Raw genomic sequence first — 26,401 nt, 5'->3', positions numbered from 1 at the left:
GTGATTTAAAGCTTATTATTTCTGGTATTTGGGGTCAGTGGCATCTAAAAAATAAGAAAAAACTGCAGTTTTCACAAATTTGCAAAAAAAAAAAAAAAAAAAAAACAAACACTTCTGGCTTTTTCATTTTATTTTAACTAAAATATTTATTTAATAAGGAATCTGTTTTGATTTACTATTTTTTGTATTTATTTATTTAACAAGACTTATTCATATTTTTACTTTATTCTGGCCTTTTTTGTGATTTTTTCATATTTGTTTTGTTTTTATGTAAATAAACTTAGGTGTTAAAGGGTTTAAATGCTACACTGTCATTTATCAAATATTTAACCCATAAGAGCCCGACGTGACATATTTGTCACATACAGTTTCTGAGACATTTTGCTTCAGTTTATGGTAAAAACTTTGCTCAAAATCCTGTTGAACACAATCTGATACTTGTCTTCTGTCCCCTAATAGATACCCAGAAGCAGAAAACTATATTATATTTAATATATCACATGGTAATAAATGGTAGATATCAACCCCCCAAAAAATGTTCATTTTTTTGTTATTATTTGTTAAAGGGCCAAATAAAGACCTCATATTTTAAAAAATTGGACTTTTCTTACCATTATTTCATGGTTCGGGCCTTAACGGGTTAAATAATATTTTTATGTTATTCCAGATTTTTTCTGTATTTACTTTTTTTTTACATAACTTTACATAAATGGAGGTGTTAAGGGGTTAAAAGACATTTGGTGTTATCTCATTTTCAGGACAGTTTCACACTCTTGAAAGTGCAAAGTCTTTTTTTCTATACATGCATGCTGAAAACACAATTCCCCTTCATTTTAATGTATTTATTGATTATTTCCTTATAGTAAACACATGTTTATAGAGCTGCCTGCTGTTAAAACTTTGAGTGGTCAGCTTTCTGAACCAGATAAGTGGGTAACTGAGCTTCCCCGTCTTAACCAAACTACTACTGAGGTACACTGAATTCCATCACTAGCTTTGTCTGAAGCAGCAGCTGTAAAATAAGTCAGAAATAGATTTTAGAGTGTTATAATAACTGTAACCAACGTTAACATCAGTGAGTCAGTGTGTGTTTTGTATGCATTGATTACTGAGGAAAACAGAATGAGCCCTGTGTTCATTTAGGGCTCAATAAATGAAAGCTCATGAGGTTAACTGCCGTATGAAGATCATTTATGGAGCAAAGGTTGCAGATTGAGCTATCAGCATCTCTTTATCCAACCTGATGTTTAAACAGCAGCAGCTCCTTGGACAGCTTGCTCAGCTGTTTGAGGACAGACAGAGGGGTCAACGAGCAAAAAGATTAACCAGTTCAATAAACGCTAACTCAGCCTGCAGTCTTCTGTCTCCTAAACAGATTTCGATCATCCAAAGATGACAGAGACATGGTGAACATCTCAGCTCATGACGTTGTGAGGCAACCTGCAGAGCAGCAAAACAAACCTAGCTGAGCGGTCGGCTAGCTAACTCCGGTCAGCTGATGCTGCTTCATTAGCGCCCACATCAACTCAGTTAGTCCCCTCATTTGTGTTTGTATAGCGATGAAAGAAGAATTAAAAAGGCAGCCATGTATAATATTTCTGTAATAAAAGAATGAGGAAACAGAGCGAACGTCTTGTGCCTGTCTGGTTAGCCAGTATGCTACCTGGTTAGCATCGGGCAGGTTGACATGGAGCTAGCTTACCTCATACTGGATGTACTGTTTCCTCCACTCCGGTGTGATGTGAGCTGAAAGATGCTCGGTGAATTTCATGTTGACAGTTTGGTGGTTTTTCTCCCCGCTGCTTCTCCGGTAAGCAAAACCGGAGCGGTTCGGCTGAGCTGTGGGTCCACAGCCGTTTAAACAGTGTCTCTCATCCGCAGATTACAGTACGGTGTGAATGACGATCAGACGTCCTGTTTCTCTTTACGTCGACCTAGCAGCTCTCCGCGCGACGTGTTCTGTTTAATCACGTCTTCATTCAAATTTTATCATCTAATTTAACTCAAACTGCGGTGTCCACGTCTCTAAACGGCGTCCAGTATTTGGTGAAAAGGTTTACAGTGCTGGTCTCTCTCTCTCTCTCTCTCTCTCTCTCTCTCTCTCTCTCTCTCTCTCTCTCTCCTCCCCGTCGTTCGTCATCTACCGCGTTCCTCCTTCTACCTCACGCGCCCTTCATGGCCAACGGGAAATACAAAAACCGATGGATCGTCAGCGCGCATGAACAGAAGCTCTGGATGAAACATTTTCCTGAAGACGTCATCTGATGTCTATCTATCTATCTATCTATCTATCTATCTATCTATCTATCTATCTATCTAGACATGCTAACACTTTGATTCTGACGTTAGTAGAGACGTAAAGTTGCCTGGAAGACAAGTGTTTTGTTGCTCTTATGAGAGATGTATCATGTAAACCAGTGGATAGAAAATCTGAACCAGCAGGAGTTTATAATGAAAAATATTTTTTTCTATTCCTGCTTCCTTATACACATGCTTGCTGCTGGTCTTGCTTTTAGCTTTGATTTTTATTGATTTATTTATTTATTTATTTTTTTACTTACAAACCCACCCACAGTAGTGGGACTAAATCATTTTTAATAGAAAGTGTATCATTTATCATAGTTCGTTTATCTGCAGCGCTCCGTGTGTGTGGCCTACACACAGCTGAAGCCTGCACGCAGCACTCAGCTAAAGCTAAATAGCTTGGAAAGGTACTAATGCTAGGCAAACAAGCAGCAAGATGCCTTCCATCTCCACAGACAACAACCAAGACCTATTTAAGAAGATAACAGGGCTGGAGGTGAAAGTTTGCCACCTTGAAGTCAATATTGAAGTAAATGGATGATGTGAAAATTAAACAACCTTGTCATTGATTCAAAACAGCAGAGATGAGCAGCTAACAGATGGCTGAAAGGCACAGATAACACTACCAAGAAAGAGGTAGCCTCTGTGAATTACAAATCATCAGGTAAAAATCCTCTCTAGAACTGTCTTGGTGCAAAACCAAAAAGTAAATCATGCCTTCTGGAAAAGGGAGGACAGCACATCACGGGCCGGGCGCAGCGAGCTGAAGTCTATGATTAGACCGACTGGCCTCCGCTCCCAACAAAACAAAGGACCTCTTCTACCCCTCTATATGGTAGGAAACAGGACTGGACAACCCAGACTGGGAAGGTTGACAACAAACCACCAAAGCGCTTGAATGTGGAACTACAGAACAGATTTGCTCCACTATCAGATGACTCGGGATCTTTATGGGACGACCATCTACCCCAGGACTGCGAGGTGAGGACTGAAAACTGGTCAGAAAGGAAAAGGCCACAGGGAAAGCTAAAGGCTGGGCCTGAAACTCTGATTATTGGTGATTCTACTTCAAACAATGTTCAGTGGATGTGTGGAAAGAACACCAAAGTCCTCTGCTTTCCTAAAGATCTAATCAGTGACCTGCAGGAGAGGGTTCTGGAAACTGTGGCTGATTACCCAGATGTGAGAACCATGGTTTTACATACAGGGTCAAATGATGTGTCCAAGCAACAACCTGAGGTTCTAAAACAGGACTTTACTGGACTGTTAAACACACAAACTGAAAGCAGCTGTTTTTATCAGTGGACCTGTGCCCCCCATCAGAAGAGGAGAGGAAAGATTCAGTAGATTACTGGCACTAAATAACTGGCTTATTTCGGCATGTGATTACAACAAAATGCATTTTATTAACAATTTTTACATCTTTTGGGAATGCAGACATCTTTTTAAGGCAAATGGATTAAATTTGAACAAGTCAGGGGTGAAACTTTTCACCTCCAACCTTTTCCACTTCCTGCGTCATCCCTCTGTATTCGGTGCCAAGACTGAGATACGAGAGGAGTTATCTCGTAAGATAGACCAAACAAAACCCAGTGGAAACCCAGAGGAGGAACTGCATCTGCCCCCACTCTGCCTCCATAAACAGACATAGGCAGAGGCAAGAAGAAGGATCTTTATTTGCCCCTAACCCCCTCCATAGCACCAAGAACCAGGACATGGACCCTCACCCCACCACGCCACCATACACACACACACAAACCCCACACCCCTCACCTGAAATTCACTAAGCAGATGATGGAACAGGTCTATGCTGGACTCAGATTTACCCCCAGACCCCCTAATCAACCCCCCAGCAGAGCAGCTAAAGGGAGGGTGCTCAGCCCCTCCTGTACCACCATGCCAGCTTCATGACTGATGTGTATAACGACAGCCATGCTTTTCCAGGACCAACTGGACCCCTGTTTATTAGAAGGTTCCAGAATATCTGGACTTTTCTGGAAGGAGAAAAGTAGCTCGGTCAGAACACAGAAAGCTGCTTTCTAAAGTTTCCGAGTAGAGTTAACTTACCTTGGGAGCCACAGCGTGCCCCCAAACACAGGGCAAGCTATTCTAAACCCATCAAGTTAGCTTTATTAAATGTTAGGTATTAGCAGGAAAAACATTTTTAATTAATGATTTTATCTCTAAGCACAACCTTGATTTTATGTTTTTAATTGAAACTTGGTTAAACCAAAATTATAAATGTAGTTATTGTTGGTAATTTTTAACATCCATGTAGACAACCCTTTAGGACAAAGGGACTTAACACCTGAGTTACAGTCTGAGCAACTTTGAGCTGACTCAGCATATTACAGAGCCCACACACACTAAAGGACACATTCTATATTTACTGACTTTGAAGGGTTTAGACTTTTCTAAGGTTACTGTATGTGATGTGGGCCTGTCTGATCATTACTGTGTTTTCTTTGAGAGTACGATTCCTGTTCACACTAATGTCTCAACAGAGGTCATCACAAAATGGTGTATAGCTGAAAACACGACTGGGATGTTTAACCAGGTCTTCTCTTCAACACCTGCCCTATCAGGGGGTTCAGCCAATGAGCTTGTCACTAGTTTTAATGCTAAAATGTTAAGTATCATGGATGCTGTTGCTTCTATTAAGGCGAAGGTTGTCTTTGGGAGGAATAAGTCTCCATGGAGAAATTCCACACTGGTGAAAAATGGAAAAAGAGTGTCGGAAAGCCGAGCGCAGATGGAGAAAAACAAATCTACAGGTTCATTATGACATGTACATGTATGTACAAGTCCTATTTCTCTGACATTATTAGCAAAAACCATCATAATGCTCGGGTCTTATTCGCTATTGTGGACAGATTAACAAACCCTCCTGTTTCAGTAGCACCTGAACTCTGTTCCACCAAGGCCTGCAATGAGTTCACCAAATTCTTCACAGAAAAAATCCAAAATATCAGACAATACTGTGTCCACTAAAAACCGGTTAAAACACCATGACACAGTTTAATCCCATTAGCAGCAAAGATCTAGGCGATATCATATGTGAGCTGAACTCCTCCTCTTGCTGCTTGGACATCCTGCCCACAGGCCTTTTCAAAAAGGTCTCAAGAACTCTGGAACCAGATCTGTTACAGATTGTTAACTTATCTTTAATTTCGGGCGTCTTCCCAGAACTTCTAAAAACAGCTGTAATCAAACCTCTGCTAAAAAGGGACAATCTAGACAAAACACAAATAAGCAACTACAGGCCGATCTCAAATCTTCCTTTTCTAAGTAAGATAATTGAAAAAGCTGTTTTTCATCAACTAAACGACTTTTTAACACAAAACAACTGCTACGATGTCTTCCAGTCAGGTTTTAGACAGCACCACAGCACTGAGATGCTCTGACCAAAGTCATTAATGACATATGTTTGAATACAGACGATGGAAAAATGTCAGTGATAGTCTTACTGGACCTCAGTGCTGCATTTGATACAGTCGACCACAATATATTACGTAAACAACTGCAAAACTGGGTGGGCCTCTCTGGCACTTCACTACTCTGGTTTAAATCTTATTTAGAGAACAGGAAGTACTTTGTGTCAATAGGTAATTTTACATCTGAGCAGACTATTTAAATATGGAGTTCCCCAAGGTTCCATCCTGGGGCCTCTTCTGTTTAACATCTACATGCTCCCACTGGCACAGATTATAAAGAAAAACAAAATTAGTTACCATAGCTACGCAGATGACACACAGATATATATTACAATGTCACCAGGAGATCGAGGCCCCGTACAGGCTCTTGGTAAATGCATTAAAGATATTAATGACTGGGTGTGTCTGAACTTTCTCCAGTTAAACAAAAACAAAACTGAGGTGATGGTTTTTGGAGCCAAAGAGAAACGATTAAGTGTCACCACAGAGCTTCAGTCAATACACCTAAAATCCACCAACTAAGACCAAGAAAGTGGACCACATCAGTCCAGCTCTGAGGTCTTTACACTGGCTGCCGGTGTGTCAGAGGATAGACTTTAAAGTTCTGCTGCTGGTCTAGAAAGCTCTGAATGGTTTAGGACCAAAATACATCAGAGACCTCTTGACCCAGTATGAACCTACCAGAACCCTCAGGTCATCTGGCTCCAGTTTCTTATCAGTTCCCAGAGTCAGAACCAGACATGGAAAAGCTGCATTCAGCTTCTATGCTCCACATGTCTGGAACAAACTCCCAGAAAGCCTCAGATCAGCTGAAACCCTCAGTTTATTTAAATCCAGGTTAAAGACCCACCTGTTCTCTGCTGCATGGACTGGTTTTTATTTAGAGTCTAGATCTGGATATGGTTCTGTTAAGCTGGAATTTTTAAACTTGATCATGTGTTAATACTGTTTTTTTCTCACACTGGAAATTTATTTCTTGCATGCTATCTTTTTTATTTTAGCTTTTTCTCTCTGTTTTTGTTGAATTTTTATTTCTTTTAATGTTTGTTTTTAATGCACTTGTTATTGCTTTCTGCACCCCGCTGTAATGCTTTTAATGTTTTATGTAAAGCACTTTGATTTGTCTTGTACATGAAATATGCTCTACAAATAAATTTAAGGTTTGAATTGAATAAAAATCCTTCTGTATCTCGATGACTTGCTTATCTCTGCCCTCTGCTTCCAGGAGGCCTAGGTGGTGAAAGGCAGGGTTCCCAGCATGTCAAGGTGAACCAGGGGAAAGGCTCTCTGCTTTCCACACAGCAGGCCTCCTCCATAGACCTGACCATGGACTCTGTGTCCAGGCGGGCCCAGCAGAGGTTGGACAGGGTGAGCAGGATCCAGCTCTGGTCATTTTGCCTCGGAGAGAGGTTGATAGTCTGCTGACAGCAGCTCCCTGGGGTTGTTACACCTGGTTCAAAAGCATCCACTTGGACCCACTGCTCCACAGGGGAATCGGGGTCAGGGTCACCCAGTACTGCCTTATTTTTCTCTGGCGGTAGAGACACACATTCCTGCTGCATGTTTCAAGCTAAACAAGACATGGTGACTACAGGTGGAGCGGAGGCAGCATATCAATGTGTTTCAGTGCGTGCTTCAGGTGGTTTTCTTTGCACTGAAGCACTTCTCACCCTTTCTCAAGAGCAAGAGCAACACCTTAGCGGTGTTCCACATCAGCCATCAAGGAGGACCAGGTCCCTGGAGTCCCTGAGGGTGGCCCAGAGGATGTGAATGTGGGCCCATCCCCGCTTTGCCTCTCTGAGAGCAATGCACCTGTCAAGTAAGAGGAACGCTGTGGCAGATGTCCTCTCTTGCCAGCAGCTGAGCCCGGGGAGAGTGGAGCCTGGATCTCCAGGCAGTCCAGATGATTTGGGACCAGTTCAGAAAAGCCCAGGTGGATCTTTTCACCGTGAGGCACAGGATTCACCTTTCCTGGTGGTTTTCCCTGGCAGAGACACATGCCCTGTTTGGCATGGATACCCTCGCCCACTCCTGGCTGAGGATGCGTTCCCCCCAATCCCCCTGCTGATGCCGGTGCTACACAGGGTGAGGTTGTTATCTCACAAAGTCCTCCTGCTGGTGATGAGGTGGCCACCGAGGCTTTGGTTCCCCCTTCTCCTTCGTGTGTTAGTGTGGGAGCCATGGCAACTTCCATGGACCATTCGTCCCAGCTGGATGGGAAGGTCTGGCACCCATTGGCAGGTTGCCTTCAAAGCTTGTGGAGACATGGGATCTGCCACTGGTTCAGTGGGCCTTATGTGAACCCCCCTTCAAACTGGTGGCAAAGGTGTCTCTGAAAGAAGTGACCCTGAAGACAGCCTTCCTCCTGGCCATCTTCAAAAGGGTGAGTAAACTCCTTGAGGACCTATGGTCGTGGGTTTTCCAAAGTAGAAGTACTTTTCTTCCATGTTGAAGTCAAGAGGTGTTACAACCCCGGCTCTGCTACGGAAAAGGGGTGGCATCATTAACGACAGGAAATGAAATCGTTAAGGAAAAAGGTTTATTAAACAACCAAACAAAAGACTAAAGGTAAAACACAATCTGAAAAGAAAAACGCTAAAAACTCAAATCCAAACAATCGCAACAAATAATGCTTTTGCTATTAACAAATCAAATTTTAAGGCCTAAAGCCATTCAGAAAACCGAACACACAAACCAAGCAGTCCACTTTAAGGCTGTAATCAAAAGCAATCACACATTGTGGAAGGGTGATGGCACAGCCAGGTAGTTGCTGGGGAAATCCAGGCAGCCGGCTGATCACCTGGTTGCAACCAAACACAGAAATTTAAATAAAGACACAAGGCCAAAGCCTGGGACAAGGATATTCAATAGGCAGGAGTGCGTACGCTAGCTAGGACACTAAATAGAACACTAGCCACGCCAGAGCCATCGCGTGGAAATTCATATTCGTTTGAAGAGTATCTGGCTTCGTAAAACTCTTTAAGGAATTACAGATATTAAAGGTGCTAAAAGAAATCAGAAGTCTTTCATAGACCAACTAGTTGCGTTAGTGTTTATCCTGCAAGGGTTTGTAGCTATGGTGCCAGCGGCATCGCTGTATTGCTGAGCCTGAGGGCTCGTAGTTACTGAGAATGTCTAGAAAATCAGAAGGTCCAAGACGGTTAAGTTCTAAAGACCAGTAAGTTACGAGTAGTTATAATTTCTATAAACACAAAAATCAAAATAATAATAATAATTAATATAATAATGAAAATAATAATAATAATTTCCCTTCGCAAATTAAATAAACTAAATAAATACAGTCAGAACATGAGGGGGAATAACTGGAATAATAAAAATATAAAATTAGAACATAAATAGATAAACCTCCTGACACCAGTTATAGCAAATTTTAAACTGCTTCTGGTCTTTTTAAAGTTTTATTAAAGGGGTAGTTCACACAAAAATGTGCTTTTTGAGCTGTAAACAACACATAATTATTTATTTGTGATGAAAACTACATATACTGTTGCTGGTGTAATGGTGGGGGGAGACTTTGTGCCCCTTAGTACCAACGTGTCCTGGTTTAACCAGCACAGCCTACCTGAGTGTTGTTGCTGACCATGTCCATCCCTTTATGACCACAGTGGAGCATCTTCTGATGCTACTTCCAGCAGGATAATGCACCATGTCACAAAGCTCAGATCATCTCCACCTGCTTTCTAGAACATGACGATGAGTTCACTGGACTCCAACGGCCTCCACAGCCACCAGATCTCAGTCCAGTAGAGCAGCTTTGGGATGTGGTGGAACGGGAGATTCTCATCATGGATGCAGCCGACAAACCTGCAGCAACTGTGTGATGCTGTCATGTCAATATGGAGAAAACCTCTGAAGAAGGTTTCCACCACCTGCTTCATCTATCACACCAGGATTAAAAAGGTCCGACCCGGTACTAGAAGGTGATCCTGATGAAGAGGACGGTAATGTAAAATGTGTTTTTAATTTTAAAAAGAATAAACAAATAATCAGGATCTTACAGTGAAAACAGGCTCCTCAGATTCATCATGGACGTTAAAAGAGAAACAGAGCCCTCTAGTGTGGAAATAAGGTACTACATTCATTCCACTCCAGCTGATTGAAGAGTTTACCATTGATCATAATTCCTATGATAGAATAAAATGCAAAGAAAGACAGAAATAAAGAAAGAAATAGCATAACCAGTGTTGAAAAGTTATATATTTGTAAAATAAAAGAATAAAATAAAATAAAATACTTTATTTATGTCAGAAGACAAAATCTGAAAAACAATTAGAAAACAAAAATAAAATATTCAGTGATGTGGTAGTGAGGTAGGAAATATTCCCATTTACATTGTAGATATTTTGTAGTTTTACATTTAGTTCAGGTTCCACATTCAGCTCAATCTGGTCTCCAGTGGGTCGGAACAGTAAAATTCCAGCAGAATAACCGAGAAAGGAATAAAACTTCACATTCCTTCTCTGTTTTAGCACAACAAAGTACAAGTTATCAAGCTGTTTACATTTAAGTAACTATTCTTTACTAAAAAAACAAAAAAACAAGTAAACTTTCAACTGTTTTTCTAAGTTATTCAATCGATCAATCAAACTTTATTTATAAAGCACTTTTTAAATGAAGAAATTGCCATACAAACTGCTTTACATTAAAAAAAAACAACTAAATCTTATCCCCTGGCCACCCGGTGTGTGTGTTCCGGCTTCCGCGGCGGGTCGATCCACACCGGAAGCGCCTGTGAGAGCAGTCTGCCTAGCTGGAGCCGCAAGATCACGAAATCACAGCAGAACCCTCACCAATCACACTGGTGGACTTATAACATATTTGTTATATTAGTTTTTTTTTTTTTTTTTTTCCTTATTATATGTTTTTTTTATTTAACATTTTATATTTTAACACATTTATGTGCAGTATGTACTGATTTCCAGGTATCTGGAAGAAAAAATCCATTATTCAACATGATGGTCAGAGGAACTTTTCCACATCTCCAAGTTATTTTAAATGTACATACGTGTACATTTCTACATGTGTGTAGTAATCCTGACCAGCTGAACTGACTCCCCTCATCATACAAACATCTATTAACTCAGAAAGATGGAAAACACAGAACAAGTTCTGTTTTCTTTTCTTATTTTCTCACACAGCCCCTGTTGTGTGTAAAAGTACCCCAAAGGGTATGTAACCCCCTTCTGAGAAACCCTGCCCTAACATGTATTTTTTGAAAAAACCCTTTTTTATGTTCATTTTCTTCTTGAAATCTGTGATGTCAAAATGATCAAATTAGCCTTTAAAGGGTTAAAACAGTTTGAATAATGAAATATTTTTGATCGGACTTGAACTAGATTAGGAGATCTGAGCTAACTACCGAGCAGCTTTGGGGAGAAGACTTTATTATTAACTGTAGTAAATTTATTTGTTGAAATTAAAGAAAACTAATTTAATTAGAATTTTAAAATGTGTTTAAGTGAAAGAATTTCCCACAAAAGAATTGTCTGATATTAGGAAATACAAACAAAGTGGTGGCCAAAAATTGCCTGAAAGGACAAAAAAGTCCCTGATGACCTACAAGGGTTAAACATATTCACTGATTTTCTGAGCCCACTTTATCCAGTTTAGGGTGTAGTGAGGAGCCATCCCAGCTGCCCTTGTTCACCTTAGACTGGTCACCAGCACAAAGAAAAACCTATTGCTCCTACAGTCAGTTAGCGGTCACCAGTTAACCTGACCTGCATGTTGGAGGGAGAACCAGGAAAAACCAGTACATGCTAACAGACGAGAAGACCACCGTGCAGCTCATACTGGTTTACGTGTCAGTCACATATCATAACCCAGTCCCTCAGCTGCAGCTGCTGGTGGTCATATGATGACGTACCTCTGCTTAAGCACACCTGAATCTGTTTCTGGTTTTTTAACCCCGTTGGTTCAGACAGACTCAGGTTTGTCAGAGTTTGAACTGGTCTGGCTGTGGAAACGTTCAGAGAAGCTACAACTAAACGCAGAGCAGTCATTCCTGATGCTCAGCCAGCAGGGTCCGATCAGGCCGGCTCGGCTTCCACAGCGACGCCGGGAGGCTCTTCAGAGGGAAACAAGGCAGCGTTTGCTCATCAAAATCAATTCAATAAGAAAACCAGAAAAAGGAGACAGACATGAGCTTCTTCTTGACACGGAACTTCCCTCAGATGTTTGATCCAGAAGCTGCAACAATCAGTTTCTGAAGCAGACAACCAGACTCTCTTTATATCTAAAACACATTTATTTTTATTTAATAAATAATTATCAAAGCCAGAAAAAATCATTTTATCTTTCATTTTAATTTTAATTCATATTTGGTGTTTTGACTGTAGGAAATGAAAAACTAATTGTTAACCAAACTGGTGTTGCTGTTTATTTGGTTGGATTAATCACATTCCCAAAGATTCCGGCGTGAAAGAGCAGCTAGAGGTGATTCTTTTGCTGCAGGGAAACAGATGTTTGTTATTGAGAATACACTTCAGATGCAACTCTGATCCTTCAGGTCAGGTCCTGCTGCAGGATGAATCTGCCCATCTGTTGCAGCACTCATTATTTTGATTGTATTGTATGTTTCGTTTTATAAAATCAGGAATCAGTAGTAAAAACAAAAAACCTGGAGTGAACATGTCAGCCTGCAGCCAGAGGAAGCGCTTCAGGCCCTGCTGGGCTTCTCCTCTGGTATGAAGTTGAGCCATGAAGTGGCTTTAACTTGAGATGTACATGCTTCTGTTGTCACACTGTTTCGTGTTAAACTGCTGGCCTGTAAATAAAGTTAAAGTACACCTTCCTGCTCCGGACCCTCTCAGAATAAAGTCAATGTTTGTTACTTCTAGTTACAGAATAATGGAAACTTCAAAGAAACATCCAGAACTGTGACGATTAGAGCAACAATTTTACAGGATGTATAAAATTCACACGATGGGATTTTATTTAAAGAAACAACATATTTCTCCAAATCAGTAAACATTTTACTTATTCATATGTGTGTATATACATTTATATCTTTATATCTCTACATTGTTTTCATGTTATTTCATCTTTAGTTGTTCTTGGTTCTGCAGGGTTCTGCAGGGTTAAGGTCTTTTTATTTATAAAACAATTCAAGAACACACTGGACATTTCTTTACATTGATAATAAAATCACTTTGTTTGTCCCTGAAGGGGATCTGCTGCATAAATAACGCCTATATTCATGTTTATGGAGTAAATAATTAAAAAAACATACAGAACTATCTGACATTTAACATGGGTTGGGCTGGTTCTGAATAACTCCAGGACTTCTCATTTTCTGGACTTTATTGGGAGAGATGAGCAGTAAAATTATATTCTGTGTTCAGCTGTAACTGATATTCACCAAATCCTGCTTCACACCAGTTTGATCACACTCGGTTTGATGGAGTTTGGCCTCTTGATGAATACCTAATTAATTCACATTTACATGAGATGAGAGCAAAGTTTAATAATGTCGCAGCATGAGTGTATCAGCGTCTTGTCATCTCGTTTGAAGGTTTTCTGAATCCTGCAACAGAAAAAATGACTTTTGCAACAGTTTGCAGCACAGAGGCACAATAACACAAGGTTACACCTGCAGCAGCAGATTCCTTCACGCTGGAGGAGAGTGGAGCACGGAGACTTCTCTCTTGGCATTCACCGCGTGCCTTAATTGACTGATTTTAAATCAAGGTCCACTGTGAACACTGAGAGAGGAAGTCCAGAGTCACACACTGACTGTAACCTTGAGGTTTAAACTTGAAGCTTCTGAAGGGTTTTCTTTGTTTTTCTTCCTCGGAAGAAAAACGTTCATCAAAAACCTCTCCAACCATCCACGGCTGACACATGACCGCCTCAGCCTGCGTCCTTTAGTGGCGAAAGGTGCACGAGCAGCGCTGATATTCCTCTTTGATATCTATGACATGTCAAGGACACATGAAGCGGGCAGCCATTACAGAGGAGAGCCTCCGATGGAGCCTCACCATGTAAACAGAAGAAAGCCGAAGCAACTCGCACGCTCATCACAACAACGCACTTTTACGCACATAAACAGGTAGCCTTCCTCCTCCTCCTCCTCCTCTTCTTTTAAACACAGAAACCCTTTGCGCCAAATGTGGATAGTTTCATTTTTTTATCACGAAAATATGCAGACAAGCCTTAATAGTCATATTTATTTCATGCGTAAAATGAGCTGTACAGGCAAAAAGACTAATAACGCATAATAACATAATAACACATCTGCGGACTAACCTGAGGGTGTCCTGCAAGTTGAAGGATTATTAGAACCAGACATTATCATATTAAGGTCTCTACTGGCATGCACGCACACAAAATGTCCCTCTCGGAATGTTATGTAAGAGTAATCTTTTAAATCAGGTTTTCCAGCCTCCCGACACTGAGCAGAGCAGATCCTCCTGCTACATGAAAAGGCCTAAACCACCGCAATGCCAAACAATAACAACACAAAACCTGCTCCAGGAGGAGGAGGGGCTGCCACACAACCCGCTTTAAATGCAAATAATTTCATACATGAGCGCATTTTTTATCAGTATGAAGCGCCTGACGCTTCCTGCACCAGCCTGTTTCAGGCAGAAAAGCAGCCTCAGATGAAAATGCGAACAGGAAAACACCGGAGCGTCGATGTCTGCAGTCCAGCCCGGAGCTGGCCGTCTGCGTGCCGCATTATCTCCTCCAGGATCCATCCAGAAACCTCTCCGTCCTCCCTTCAGCCCCTCAGCTTCGGTAGAAAGATTTGATGGAGGATTAAACAAGAAAAAAGAGAAGAAGAAGAAGAAAAGAGAGAGAGAGAGAGAGAGGGGGGGGTAGATCGAGCTTATTCAGTTCCTTCTCATTCCATTAATGTTAATAATAGTAATAATAATAATATTAATAATAATAAATAAAAAAAGCTCTGTGGATGTTGTGAACATCAGAGACCGGCTGGTTAAAGGCAGGTTCGGATCCCTCCTCCCGGACGGTTCGGATGGCGGCGGATTCAACGCTGCTGCGGGGTGACGTCACCATGCGGACAGATGCTCGCTCTCATCCTCCAGCATCACCACCTCCGCCGCCCCTCCCCCTCTTTGCCCTTGAGACCGGGCCTCTTTACAGCTGATGCGGTCATTTTTACTCGTTTCCTCGTTCTTATTTATCACTTGTGCTCCAACATCAGGACCAGCTGGGCCAGAAGGAGGAGGCTGCAACGCCCTCTGCTGAGAACAAACTACAACAGTAGGCCCTACATGTGGAAAAAAGAGTGCACAAGCCACAAAAGCAACAAGTTGCTGAAATGAGATTAAATTAAAAAAAATGCTTGTTAAAAATCACGTGGCTCCATTAAAGGAAGATTCATTACCAAGAAGCATTGTCACATTTTATCTTTTACATAATTTTATCCGTGGAAACCTGCTTCAGACCTCCAGTTAAATTCACACACAGATGGAATTTGTTTATTTTGTTTTCAGATATTTTGTCCCAAAGTGAAAAGGAAATGCTGAAAAAGCATCAATGAGTTTTTATTACTTAAAACAGAACTTGAAATTAGTGTTTCAGCACTTGTTTGTTATTTCTCATTTGTCTACAGCCTAAACATTTGATCTTATTTCAGAAAATCTTACCAAGTGCAGTTATCTGACTTCCCAGGCAGATTATTTAACTAGATATTTGTGAGAAGTTTCTTTCCTTAACTAAGTTTTTGCAGTGTACTATGTTGGTCTTTCAGAAGAGAATATCAGAAACCGAGTTATGTCCTTGTTTAATCAGACATGAATGTCTTGACCAGGATGGACATTAGTGGACACACCCCTCTGATCCATGGATCAGGACTAGATTCAATATCTTCTGTATAAATCTATTTTAGAAGCCCCCCCCCAAAAAAGCTATTTCTGTTAATCCCACCTCCATCAGATTCCCTCACATCAAACTCAGACAGGGAGTTCTCTTTAAAGCAGCCCTACTGAACGCTGGCAGATTTTCCCTGCGATCCCTCCTAACGACGGCTAATCCGGCATTTTATATTTATTTTGTTTTTACATAACTGTAGATAAACGAAGGCGTTAGTGGGTTTGTCTTCAAAGGGGAATTCTAATGTTGTGTTTTTTCCTCCTGTTTGTGTAATTAGAATTGGTAATTAGGCCTACTCATGAAGAAGTGATAGGTAGTTATAAAACATAATGATTGAAGCCTCTGAACACTGTTTTGAGAGGATGGGATGAATTGTCTGTCATGTTTATTCTTTCTTAGTGCTGGACAGCAGGGGAAGTCTAAGGACTGGAAGACCACCTTCCATCAGGACCGGGGTCTCTGCTGGTGATAAAAAGCTTTCAGTGGTGGAAGAATTCACAATGAATCGAACATGAACAGGTTATCCGGGTGAACAAAACAACCTTTGAAACCTGAAACAGACCATCTTATTTTTAGATAAACTTGTGTGTCAGATTTAAACTCTTTAAAGAGTTTCAGGAACAAGTCTGGTCTAGCCTTTCAGTTAATGCTGGTGGTGTAAGTGTCCTCAGCTTCCCCCACCTCCTTCCTGTCCTTGCTATTGTTAATCTGATGTCTAATTGGCTAACTGGAGCAGCTCAAGCTAAGACCAGGAATAGGCCTACATCCCATAGATCTGGATGTGAGTGTCTGAGTCAGAGGTTGGACAGTGTGAGGTCAGTACGCCGCTAACTCATGCTGACATCTACTTATGCCTGAAACATGCTGTCTGTTCACACAGTGCTGCAGTCGGAGGAGGAAAATAAATCCATCTGGCAGATATAGAATGAAGTTTTACTTCCACCTGCGAGGCTGTATTCATGTTGTCTCTGCTTTAGATTAATATTTAGCTCTGATGAGTGACGTCCTCTATTTGAACCATAATCATTCCTGAAACCTGAAAATATTAGATCTGAAATCTGAAATCTGAAAGGACACACTGGCTTCATTTTCTAAGGGCTGTGGTTGATTAAAGGAGACAGGATATTAATAAACTCTTCTACCCAACAAATGTTTAGTTGTGTTTTTGTGATATTTAAAGGTATTAAATTACAACATCAGTTTAAAAGTAGAAACTGTGTGAAATATATAAAAACAGAATGCAATCATTCACAAATGTCAGGAAACCGTGTTTTATTCTCAGTAGTGTCCATGTGTTAAGAATTTTACATTTTCATCCAGGTTTCCACGTTGCCTCAGGGTTTCAGGGTGAACTGTGTTCACAGACAGTGGTTTCTGGAAGTCTTCCTGAGTCCATGCAGTGGTTTCCAGTAGAGAATCATGTCTGCTTTTAATGCAGAAGATCACCAGCATCCAGCCTTGTCCCCAGCACACAGAGATTCCTCCTGATTCTCTGAATCTTCTGATGATGTTCTACACTGTAGATGGAGGATCTTCAATGTTTGAGGAACATTTTTCTGAAATTGTTCCACAGTTTTAGATCCAGTTTGTCTCAGATTGGTGAAGCTCTGTCCATCTTTCCATCTGAGAGACTCTGCCTCTCTGAAATGCTCCTTTTATACCAGTCATGTTACTGACCTGTTACCAGGTAACCTGGTTAGTTGTCCAATGCTCCTCCAGGTGTTTCTGGTTTGTACCAGGTACTTTTCCAGCCTTTTGTTGCTCCTGTTCCAACTTTTTCCATCAGATTCACCATCAGCTCATATTTTCATCACATGGTGAAACGTCTCCGTTTCATCCTCTGACATGTTTTGATCTGCTATCAGTAACAAAATATGATTTCATGAGAATTATAAATCATTGCATTCTGTCCCAACTTTTTAGGGATCTAGGGTTGAAGGTGAATTTAGCATTTTTTTTTTTTTTTTTACCACAAAGTCTGTTTTTATTTACATTTTACGCAGCGTCCCGGCCTGGTTGGAGCTGGGTGAGTATTGAATGACAAACATGCAGAGAATTTTAATCCAAACCACAGCTGATTCAGTTTGGTGTAAATTTAACCTTTAACTTCAAGTCCAGAGCAAAAATCTCCTGCAGGATTACGAGTCTCCAAACTTCTGTTGGATAACCAAGCAGACATTTAGTGGGTGATGTAAGCCAGACAGGAAGACATCTGGCTCTCAGGTCTTTGTCAGCAGTCTGTTGTGCGTGTGTGTGCGCGCGTGTGCATGTGAACCACCACGAAGCTGCTACGCTGCAAGTTTAAAAATAGTTAAAATCTTAATAAAAATTCAGTGAACTTACAGAAACACTGAAGAATTTTTCGCCAGAAATGAAAATAATCTGTTTTCAAACGGCCTTTAAAAGCAGAGATTACATACAGGAAAGGATTAGAGGAACCTATACAACAGGCGCTCTTCATCCATCCATCACCCCACCTCCACCAGGCTGCGTGCGCGTGTTTGCGTGGCCACTGGTGCGCCTTTGCGCAGCAGCTCAGTCTAGCGCTCCCTTTGACTCCGGACGGTTCGGTTCTGCTCGTGTTGGCTGGAATATTCCGTAAATCCAAAGATCTGCTGACTTCTGTGGGAGAGGAAACGTGGAAGTGGGCTTTCCGTCCCCTCTGAGGACACTGTTACGTGCGTTTGGTTCTCGTGGATCTTCACTTATTCTAACTCCAGAGCAGAGAGCAGAGCTGGAAACAGGACCTGGTACCACGATGCTTCACACCGATCTCGAGATTTTTGGGTCACATCTGAAGGGCCCTCACATCAGATAACTCGAGACAGAAATATTTCCAGTTTGATAGAAACTGGACCAGAAGACTGATCCAGTCTGAGAAATGGCAGAAGAATACGAACAGTCCGAGTTTATTAAAGGTAACTTACACATAATAATGCATTTTATTGTGAATGCAGGAGTCTTTGACCAGAGTGTGAGATGTGTGCTACTCTGTCCTTATAAATAAGTTAAACTGGAAAGTAAATTCTTCTGAATCAGCCTGCTGTGAAAAGGTCATGAACCACCTTTAAATCTTGATTTTAAACAGGAAATAAGTTCAGATCCTTATTAAAACACATACAATATTCACGTGGAAAAACAGAGTTCTGATTCTAAGGACCTTGAAAGTCAATTTTTGGTCTCAATAGTCTGAATCCTCTTAGAAAAGTAATAAGTCCTCAGGAATACTTCCTTGAAAGACTTTCCAGGAACAGTTCTCCAGGAGCCTTGAAGGACTTTCCAAAACTCTTTTTTTTTTTTTTGGATGTTTCTGCCTTTTGTTCTGTTCTCTGTCCAGATGATCCCACACTGCTTCAGTAATGTTGAAGTCTGGGTTCTGAGGAGGATCCATCCCTCCATCAGACCTGTTTCCAGTCCAGTTCCTGGGTCATGTGACATACCTCAGCTTTTTCTCCCTGTTTCCCTTCCTTGAGAACGACATCCATGTTTCTATGGAGACCATTTCTGATGAGGCTTCGGCCAACAGCAGATGGATCAGCTGAAGGTCTGGATGTATATCTCAGGTCCTGGTTCAGGTCTTTGCTGTAGATAGTTTTTAGTCGTGACTCTTCTTCTTTTGTCCTCCACGTGTCCAGTTTCTGCCTCCATGCTGAGAGACTCCAGGTTTCCAGCTACCAGCTGTTTGGGAACCGTCACCTTGTTGCTGCTAAAATCCTGTTTTCTGTCAGACTGTTGTATCTTTGCTGGTTTTACAGATGAAACTAAAGAAATGGGAACAGATGATGCGTCTTTGTGACAAAGTGCCTAAAGATCCAGTTTAAACCGGTTCTTTGCTGAGTCGTCTGTAATGTGTAAACAATGATCACCCTGTTAGTTAATCATAGTTTGTTTTTTGTTTTTTTTAAGCTTTATGAACAATGTCCTGGATTAGGACCTGTGGGTAACAACAGATTCCTGCAGAACCAGCACAGAGTTGTTCCCTAAAACAGCTGTAAAACGATCAAGCTGCTGTTATTTTGACCTGTTGTTGATTTTCCTCTTTAAACCAACATTTGACAGTATGTTGGTCAAGCGTAGAGATCCAGGCTAAAGACAGTGTGGAAGCATTATTATCCTTTTAGCTTCCATCGTGACTAAATGTCCATAAACAGATTTTATTAGCAGAACCTGCCTGAGATTAGAGGTGTTTTTAAAAGTTGAGACGACAAGTTCTTTACTAGAAAAACTGTTAATACTGAATTAATCATATTTATTATTGATTCAGTTCAGCCTACAGTCCTGGTACAACCAGATTTAGTTCAATGAATGAGGATAAATCAGCTGTTTTATACACACACAGATGTCATGTTTTATATAAGAGATTATGCTCTTTGGTTGCTGACTACGATCAGAGTTCTGGGATTAAGTTGTATTAAATCAGGTTAAGTAACTGGCACAACAAGAGTGTGTTTTAAGGTGAGAAGCTAATTGAGAGTGAAGTTCTACCCAGCATGTGTTGTTAAGAAAGTTTTCCTCCATCAGTGATAAAGCTGTGTTTATCCGCCACAGATCGGCTCTACTTTTCTACTCTACGTGTCAAACCGAAGAATTCTGCAAACACTCACTACTTCAGCACAGACGAGGAGCTTGTCTATGAGAGGTAGGCCTCCACACACACACATTCCAGTCAGCGGCGTGGAGTGTATCCGGTGTGGGTTATTCATTTTTTACTAGTTAAATGTTGGAGTCCTGTTTGTCCTCTGAAGAACTGAAATGGTGTCTGACCGGGAGAAAAGCTTATTTATTACAGAGTGCTGAAAATCCACACAAATCTGCTTCTCACGGTACAAAAAAGAAACCTTCAGGGAACAAATTTAATCATAAAAACTTTCAGTTCCAATCCAATTAAAACAACTTCATTCATTCATTGAACCACTTTGTCCATTGCGAGTAAGCTGGAGCCTATCCCAGCATTTAGTGTTCATCGCAGGGCCAACACAGAGAGACACACAACCATTCACACACACACACTCCTAGGGAGAACTCAGTGACCAATTAGCCTAACATCATGTCTTTGGACGGTGGGAGGAAGCTGGAGAATCCGGAGAACCCACGCATACACGTACACGGGGAGAACATGCAGACTCCACAAAGAAAGCCCCCCCAGTTTGAACCTCCCCCAGCCGAGGTTCGAACCAGCGACCTTCTTGCTGTGAGGCTGCTGTGTTAACATACAACATACAAAGTGCACTAAGACAACATAAAAGATACAGAAATGGATGAATAGTAGAGTAAATTTGCAGCTTAGTGGTTATAATGAGTGGGCAGTTTTGAACAGGTGAGTTCTAACTCTGGGTTTGAAGATGGCAGGAGTGTCAGGGGTCCTGATGTCTGGCGGCAGAGAGTTCCAGAGCTGGGGAGCAGAACGACTGAAGGCTGGGCCCCCATGGTGCTGAGGCTGGCACAGTGAGGTGTATGGAGGAGGAAGTTCTAAAGGAGCGAGATGGGGTGGTGAGGTGGATGGTATCGGACAGATATGGAGGGTGAGGTTATGGATGGCCTTGAAGGTATAGAGGAGAAGTTTGAACTGGATACAGTAAAATACTGGGAGCCAGTGGAGTTGCTGTAGGATGGGTATATAAGGGGGTTTTAGTGATGATACGAGCAGCTGAGTTCTGAACCAGCTGAAGCTTGTGGAGGGACTTCTGAGGAAGGCCAAATAGGAGAGAGCTGCAGTAATCAGTAAGGAAGAAAACAAGACCGTGAACAAGGATGGGGGGTGAGGGCGGGGCAGAGTTGATTGATGTTTCGTAAATGGAAATATGCATTTCTGGTAATGTTACTGATGAGATTGAAATGACAATGTACTGTCGAGGATGACACCCAGACTCTGAACCTGAGGGGAAGGGGAGACTGTGGAGCCGGTAATGGTCATGGAGAAACGGTTAAATAACAAGAATTTTTTCCAGTTAGAAGAATTTCTGCATGATGAGCCATGGTGTGGTGGTTGGCAAGAAGGTCGCTGGTTCGATGCTCAGCTGGGGAGGTTTGAACAGTGGCCTTTCTGTGTGGAGTCTGCATGATCTCTTCGTGTATATGTGGGTTCTCTCCAGGTACTCCAGCTTCCTCCCACCGTCCAAAGACATGGGCTGTGTCCGAATGTGCACCCTACCCCCTACATAGTGCCCTATATAGGGACCACGCCATTTTGTCGGAGTGTCCGAATGTCCAGAGAGAAAAAAGTAGGGCACTTAAAATTACCCACAATGCATCTTGAAAAGTAGGGAGTATCAATGGGCACTAGATGGGTCAATATAGACCACAATGCATTGCGGGCAGAAGCTCAACATGGCCAAGGAGGCAAAAAAATTTAGCTGCGCGAAATTACCCATAAGCAAACAAACAAAGAACAAAATACAACATAAGGAATAAAAATAACAATATTTACACACAACTTTGGATTGGATTTGGAATGACATGTTGACGTGGGTTGTGGTTGCCGTGGTGACTGTGGTAGTCATGTGGTTTGCAGCGAGGAAAAAATAGGCAGCTTCGTGTCCAAGAGAATGAGTCACTATGTAGTGCAGCTCTATGTAGTGAACGAGGGGTTAGAGCAGGGGCCGGCAACCTGTACCACTCAAAGAGCCGTTTGGACCCATTTGGACCCATTTCCCTTAGTAAAGAAAACACTGGGAGCCACAAATCCCTTCTGACATTTAAAATTAAATAACACCGCATATAACATTTTTTACTTTGCCTTTATTTTATATATAGCCTAAACAAAATGTGTTCTATTTATTAAAGTAATGAACGGCGGCAGAGAAAATGATATTATATTTCATGCAACAAAAACACTAAAAAAAATAAAATAAAATAAAGACTCTGGGTTGAAGGTTACTTTCAAGGAAAATACCCAATTTCTGTTTGAGTCCTTGTATTTATGAAAAAGCACCGAATTTAAATGATCCACCGGCAGCAAACCAAAAATGCTGTCTTCTCTCTTAATGCCATCTGGCGCGTGTAGTCAGCGGTCTACCCGAAAAATTAAAAGGACTATTTCACTGAACAATGAAAAAACATGAATATATGCAAAATAATAGGCAATTAAAATATTTATCATACTTGTTAAAGTTATTTCTGCTCCTGAACCTCAGCGTACAGCGTCTGCACATCAGGGCTGCATCACCTTCATCTTTACTCAGGACTGGAAGCTCATCTGTGAGGCATGTGCAATGTTTGCTTTTAATAAAGTTCACTATGGAGAACACCTGCTACATATGTTGTAAAGGTAGAGGGGTCAGCCAGTTCGTTTAGGTGCTTTATGGTAACAAGACGGTGTCTCGGTCAGGATACAGGAAATAGGCATGCGAGGATCTTTCTTGAACTGTGATCCCAGCTCTGTTCATTGACAGGTGTTCCACTCATCAGTGTCTTAACAGTTCTGCAACAATGAGCAGATTCTAATCAGTAGCTGGTCTCAATGTAACACATTACACAAACATGATAACTACAAACATATATCCTTAAACAGACCTGCACTAAACAGTAGCACCTAAATCAGCAGGCCTGACTTAACTTAGATAAACATAACTAATCTCCACATAATGTCAGCATTAAACTGAGGAGCACTCTGGCTGGTTGTGCTAGTGGATTGGCACCATCTAGTGGCCGTTGCGGATATATGTCTATGAGAGCACGTGCCGCTCACGCCCTCCGCACATGACATCGCTGTCTCCGTTCCGAACTAAACTGTTCATCTATGCTGCGTAACTGACACGGATATACAGACAGACTTATTGACGTGTCTGCTGTCTAACACATACATATTCACCTAAACAGAGACGTCTTCCTACTACAAATAAATGCCTGAGGTTAACTTAGCTTGGGTCACATATAACAGAACAGGAGATACTCACTTCATCAACTAAACACTCAGGGTAACAAACAGACTGTCATCAACTCTGTAGAACATTCCCGTGGGCAAAGGGAGCATATTCAGCGTGCCTCGTGTTTCACTTGTGCCTAAAAAAACCGGAACTAACCCTCGCTTCCCTACGTCACTTCCCTCACACAGTCACGGAGGCTCAGTCCAACACACCCACAACCCGATCTTTACTACAACATATGTGAATCTAAAGATCAACAGGACTCCAAGTACATAGCATACTTTTTCATGTTCACATGAACGCCGGGGAAAGCATTCCAAGTTTTGAACACAGGTTTTTCCGGTTTGGAGAAGTTTTCAATATCACGCCATTTGTGAAGGTGAGCGAGAACGGACCTCTGATGGGCAACATCTTCAAGGTCTGCTGTCAAGCGTTTAAACTTGGACACCCATATGAACTCACATTATCGTTTCCCAAACGACGTTTGCGGTGATTACAGAATGTAAATACTCTGAATTTCTCATGTGAGCTTCTTTGAACTCTCTCCAACTGGGGAAGTGAGAAAGATACCTTTCTGTAAATCTCTGGCAAACACGATCAACTTGAGCTCGAATTCCAAAACCTCCTCCAAAGTGTGTGTCCTTTTCCTTGAAGAGATGTGTTCTCCATGTTCAGATGCTGTCATGTCATGGCTTTTCAAGCCACTCTGACTGTTCCAACTGTGTGAGCCCTTTGCTGCTCAGAAATTTTTCACTTCTTTCAGACAAGCGGCAAACAGTATGACTCTGGTGTGTTGTATCCGGAACGATGTCCTTGTCCCCAGATGGGATAGCTGGCAGGATCACCAGCCGGGCTACTGGTCTCGTGTACACATGTCCGTGTATGTCCACGTCTGCTGACTTGATGTGTCCATCGTCACTCCGATGAACCTTAGTCACGTGTCCGATGGGCCAGCGAGCTCGAGGCAGTTGCGGTTCCACCAGCATCACGATCGCCTTCTCCAATAGCTCAGGGGGTGAAGAATGCCACTTCTGACAAGTCTGTAGGTTGGGCAGGTATTCTCTGATGAACCGGGCCCAGAACTGATCCGCGAGGACCTGAGAATGTCTCAGGGTATACCACCTGGGGCAGTGATCCATCAGGCTGCCCCATGAGGAGACTGTTTGGCGTCACTGGGTCGATGTCTGTTACATCGGTGGATACGTACCCCAGTGGCTTCAAGTTCAGGATAGCTTCCACTTCCAGTAGAACCGTTTGAAGCACCTCTTCAGGGATAGGCTGGGCACCCACACAGACATGCAATGCAGATTTCACTGAGCGAATCTCCTGCTCCCATGAGCCGCCGAAGTGGGGTGCCGCAGGGGGGTTTAATCTGAACTTAATCTTCTGCCGTGCAAGATGTCTCTGCAGGGGTTCTGACATCCTGCTGAATGCCTCGCTGAGTTCTCGTTCTCCTCCCTTGAAGATGGTACCTTGGTCCGACCAGAGCTCTACTGGTGTGCCTCTCCGGGCTACGAACCGCCGAATGGCCATCAGAAAGGCATCGGTTTCCATGTTAGTCAGGAGAACAAGGTGCACAACGCATGTAGTGAGGCATTTAAAGATGATACCCCAGCACTTTTCATGCCATCTCCCCACCTTCACCAACATAGGCCCAAAACAGTCCATGAATAAAAGGCCGGCTTGAAGAGTCGGAGCCTGGCAGTGGGAAGATCTGCCATCTTAGGTACCGCAGGCCCAGCCCTCCAACGTTGACAGTCCGCACAGGAGCGCTGGTATTTGCGAATGGCCTCTTGCCCACGCAGGATCCAGAATGATCTCTGCAGCTCCGCGAAGACTCGCTCAGGGCCGGGGTGATGTAGATCGCCGTCATACTTCTGGATGAGTAAGCGTGTGGTAGGGTGTGATGCATCCAAGACAATGGGGTGCAGCACAGACCTGTCTACACCCTCCAGTCGCCGCAGATGACCACCCACTCTTATGAAATCCATTGATCTGTCCATCTCTTGGGCCAGGGTAAGCAGGCAACTCCTGGATGGGACGAGCTGTCCCCCCGACAGGAGCTCATAGTCCTCAGGAAAGGACTCTTGCTGAGCATGTCGCAGTACCACTAACTCAGCTTCTCGATATTCCTCCGCACTGAGTGGAGCAAGGGTTCGTCCATGTAGCTGTTGGGCAGTCTTGTCCAAGAGCTCCTGCCAAGAGATACATTTTGTCCCTGGAGTAGGTAGCTGAAGGGAGGGTGCGAGTCACCCCACAGGAGACATCCTTCCGAAGCTCCAATGCATCTTCCTTCGGCTCGATACTAGGTCTTGGGGGCCAGGCATCCTGACTCTGGAGCAGAAAGGATGGTCCTTGACACCAACGATTTGGTTCTCTCAGGTCGGACAGGGTCTTCCCCCGAGTCAGGTCATCGGCTGGATTATTTAGGGTGTCTACGTAGCGGCATGTACAGTCCTCGGTCAACTCCTGTATCTCTGCCACCCGTGCCCCTACAAAGACCTTATAGCGGCATGACTGAGAACTGAGCCATGTGAGAACGGTGGTCGAGTCAGACCACAGAATGATGTCTGACACTTTTAGGGTGAGCTCCCTCCTCAGCACACTGCTTAACTGAGCGGCTATCAGGGCTGCACAGAGCTCCAAGCGAGGGACAGACAGGGGACGCTTTAGAGCTATTCTGGAGCTGGCGAGTATGACTGCCAGGTACACCTGACCTGTCTGATCAACTGTCCTTAAATAGGCCACTGCTCCGTAGGCCTGCTCAGATGCATCTGCGAAGATGTGTATCTCTCTGGTAACACCCTCCAGATTAACATCCGCCGGCAGGTAGGCTCGTGGAAAGGTAACATGAGGCAAGGACGGGAGTTGGGCCTCCCAGCTGGACCAGGCTTGTATGAGCTGGGAGGGCAGATTAGGATCATCCCAGCCATGAGG

At 42.6% G+C, this 26,401-nt stretch overlaps 2 protein-coding genes across 5 annotated transcripts in view; one reads left to right on the top strand and one right to left on the bottom strand.

Moving 5' to 3' along the window:
• Window positions 1–2,099, bottom strand: part of LOC121644276 (xenotropic and polytropic retrovirus receptor 1 homolog) — a 72,516-nt gene extending 70,417 nt beyond the window's left edge. The window contains exon 1 of the mRNA XM_041992128.1: window positions 1,703–2,099. Within this exon, the coding sequence (XP_041848062.1) occupies window positions 1,703–1,771 (69 nt within the window). The 5' untranslated portion in view covers window positions 1,772–2,099. The remainder of the gene's footprint in view (window positions 1–1,702) is intronic.
• Window positions 2,100–13,724: 11,625 nt separating this feature from the next.
• Window positions 13,725–26,401, top strand: part of LOC121643834 (dual specificity protein phosphatase CDC14AB-like) — a 33,387-nt gene continuing 20,710 nt past the window's right edge. For 2 of the 4 annotated variants that reach the window (XM_041991389.1, XM_041991388.1), the window contains exons 1-2: window positions 18,453–18,517; window positions 20,148–20,238. In XM_041991389.1, coding sequence (XP_041847323.1) covers window positions 18,481–18,517; window positions 20,148–20,238 — 128 coding nt within the window. In that variant the 5' untranslated portion in view covers window positions 18,453–18,480. Of the gene's footprint in view, window positions 13,810–16,032; window positions 16,128–18,452; window positions 18,518–20,147; window positions 20,239–26,401 lie in introns of those variants that run through there. The other 2 variants (XM_041991391.1, XM_041991390.1) reach the window with 2 other exon arrangements.

Source organism: Melanotaenia boesemani, chromosome 8 (genome assembly GCF_017639745.1).
Source record: "Melanotaenia boesemani isolate fMelBoe1 chromosome 8, fMelBoe1.pri, whole genome shotgun sequence".
NCBI classification, from domain to species: domain Eukaryota; kingdom Metazoa; phylum Chordata; class Actinopteri; order Atheriniformes; family Melanotaeniidae; genus Melanotaenia; species Melanotaenia boesemani.
This window is presented reverse-complemented; position numbering and strand designations above follow the sequence as displayed.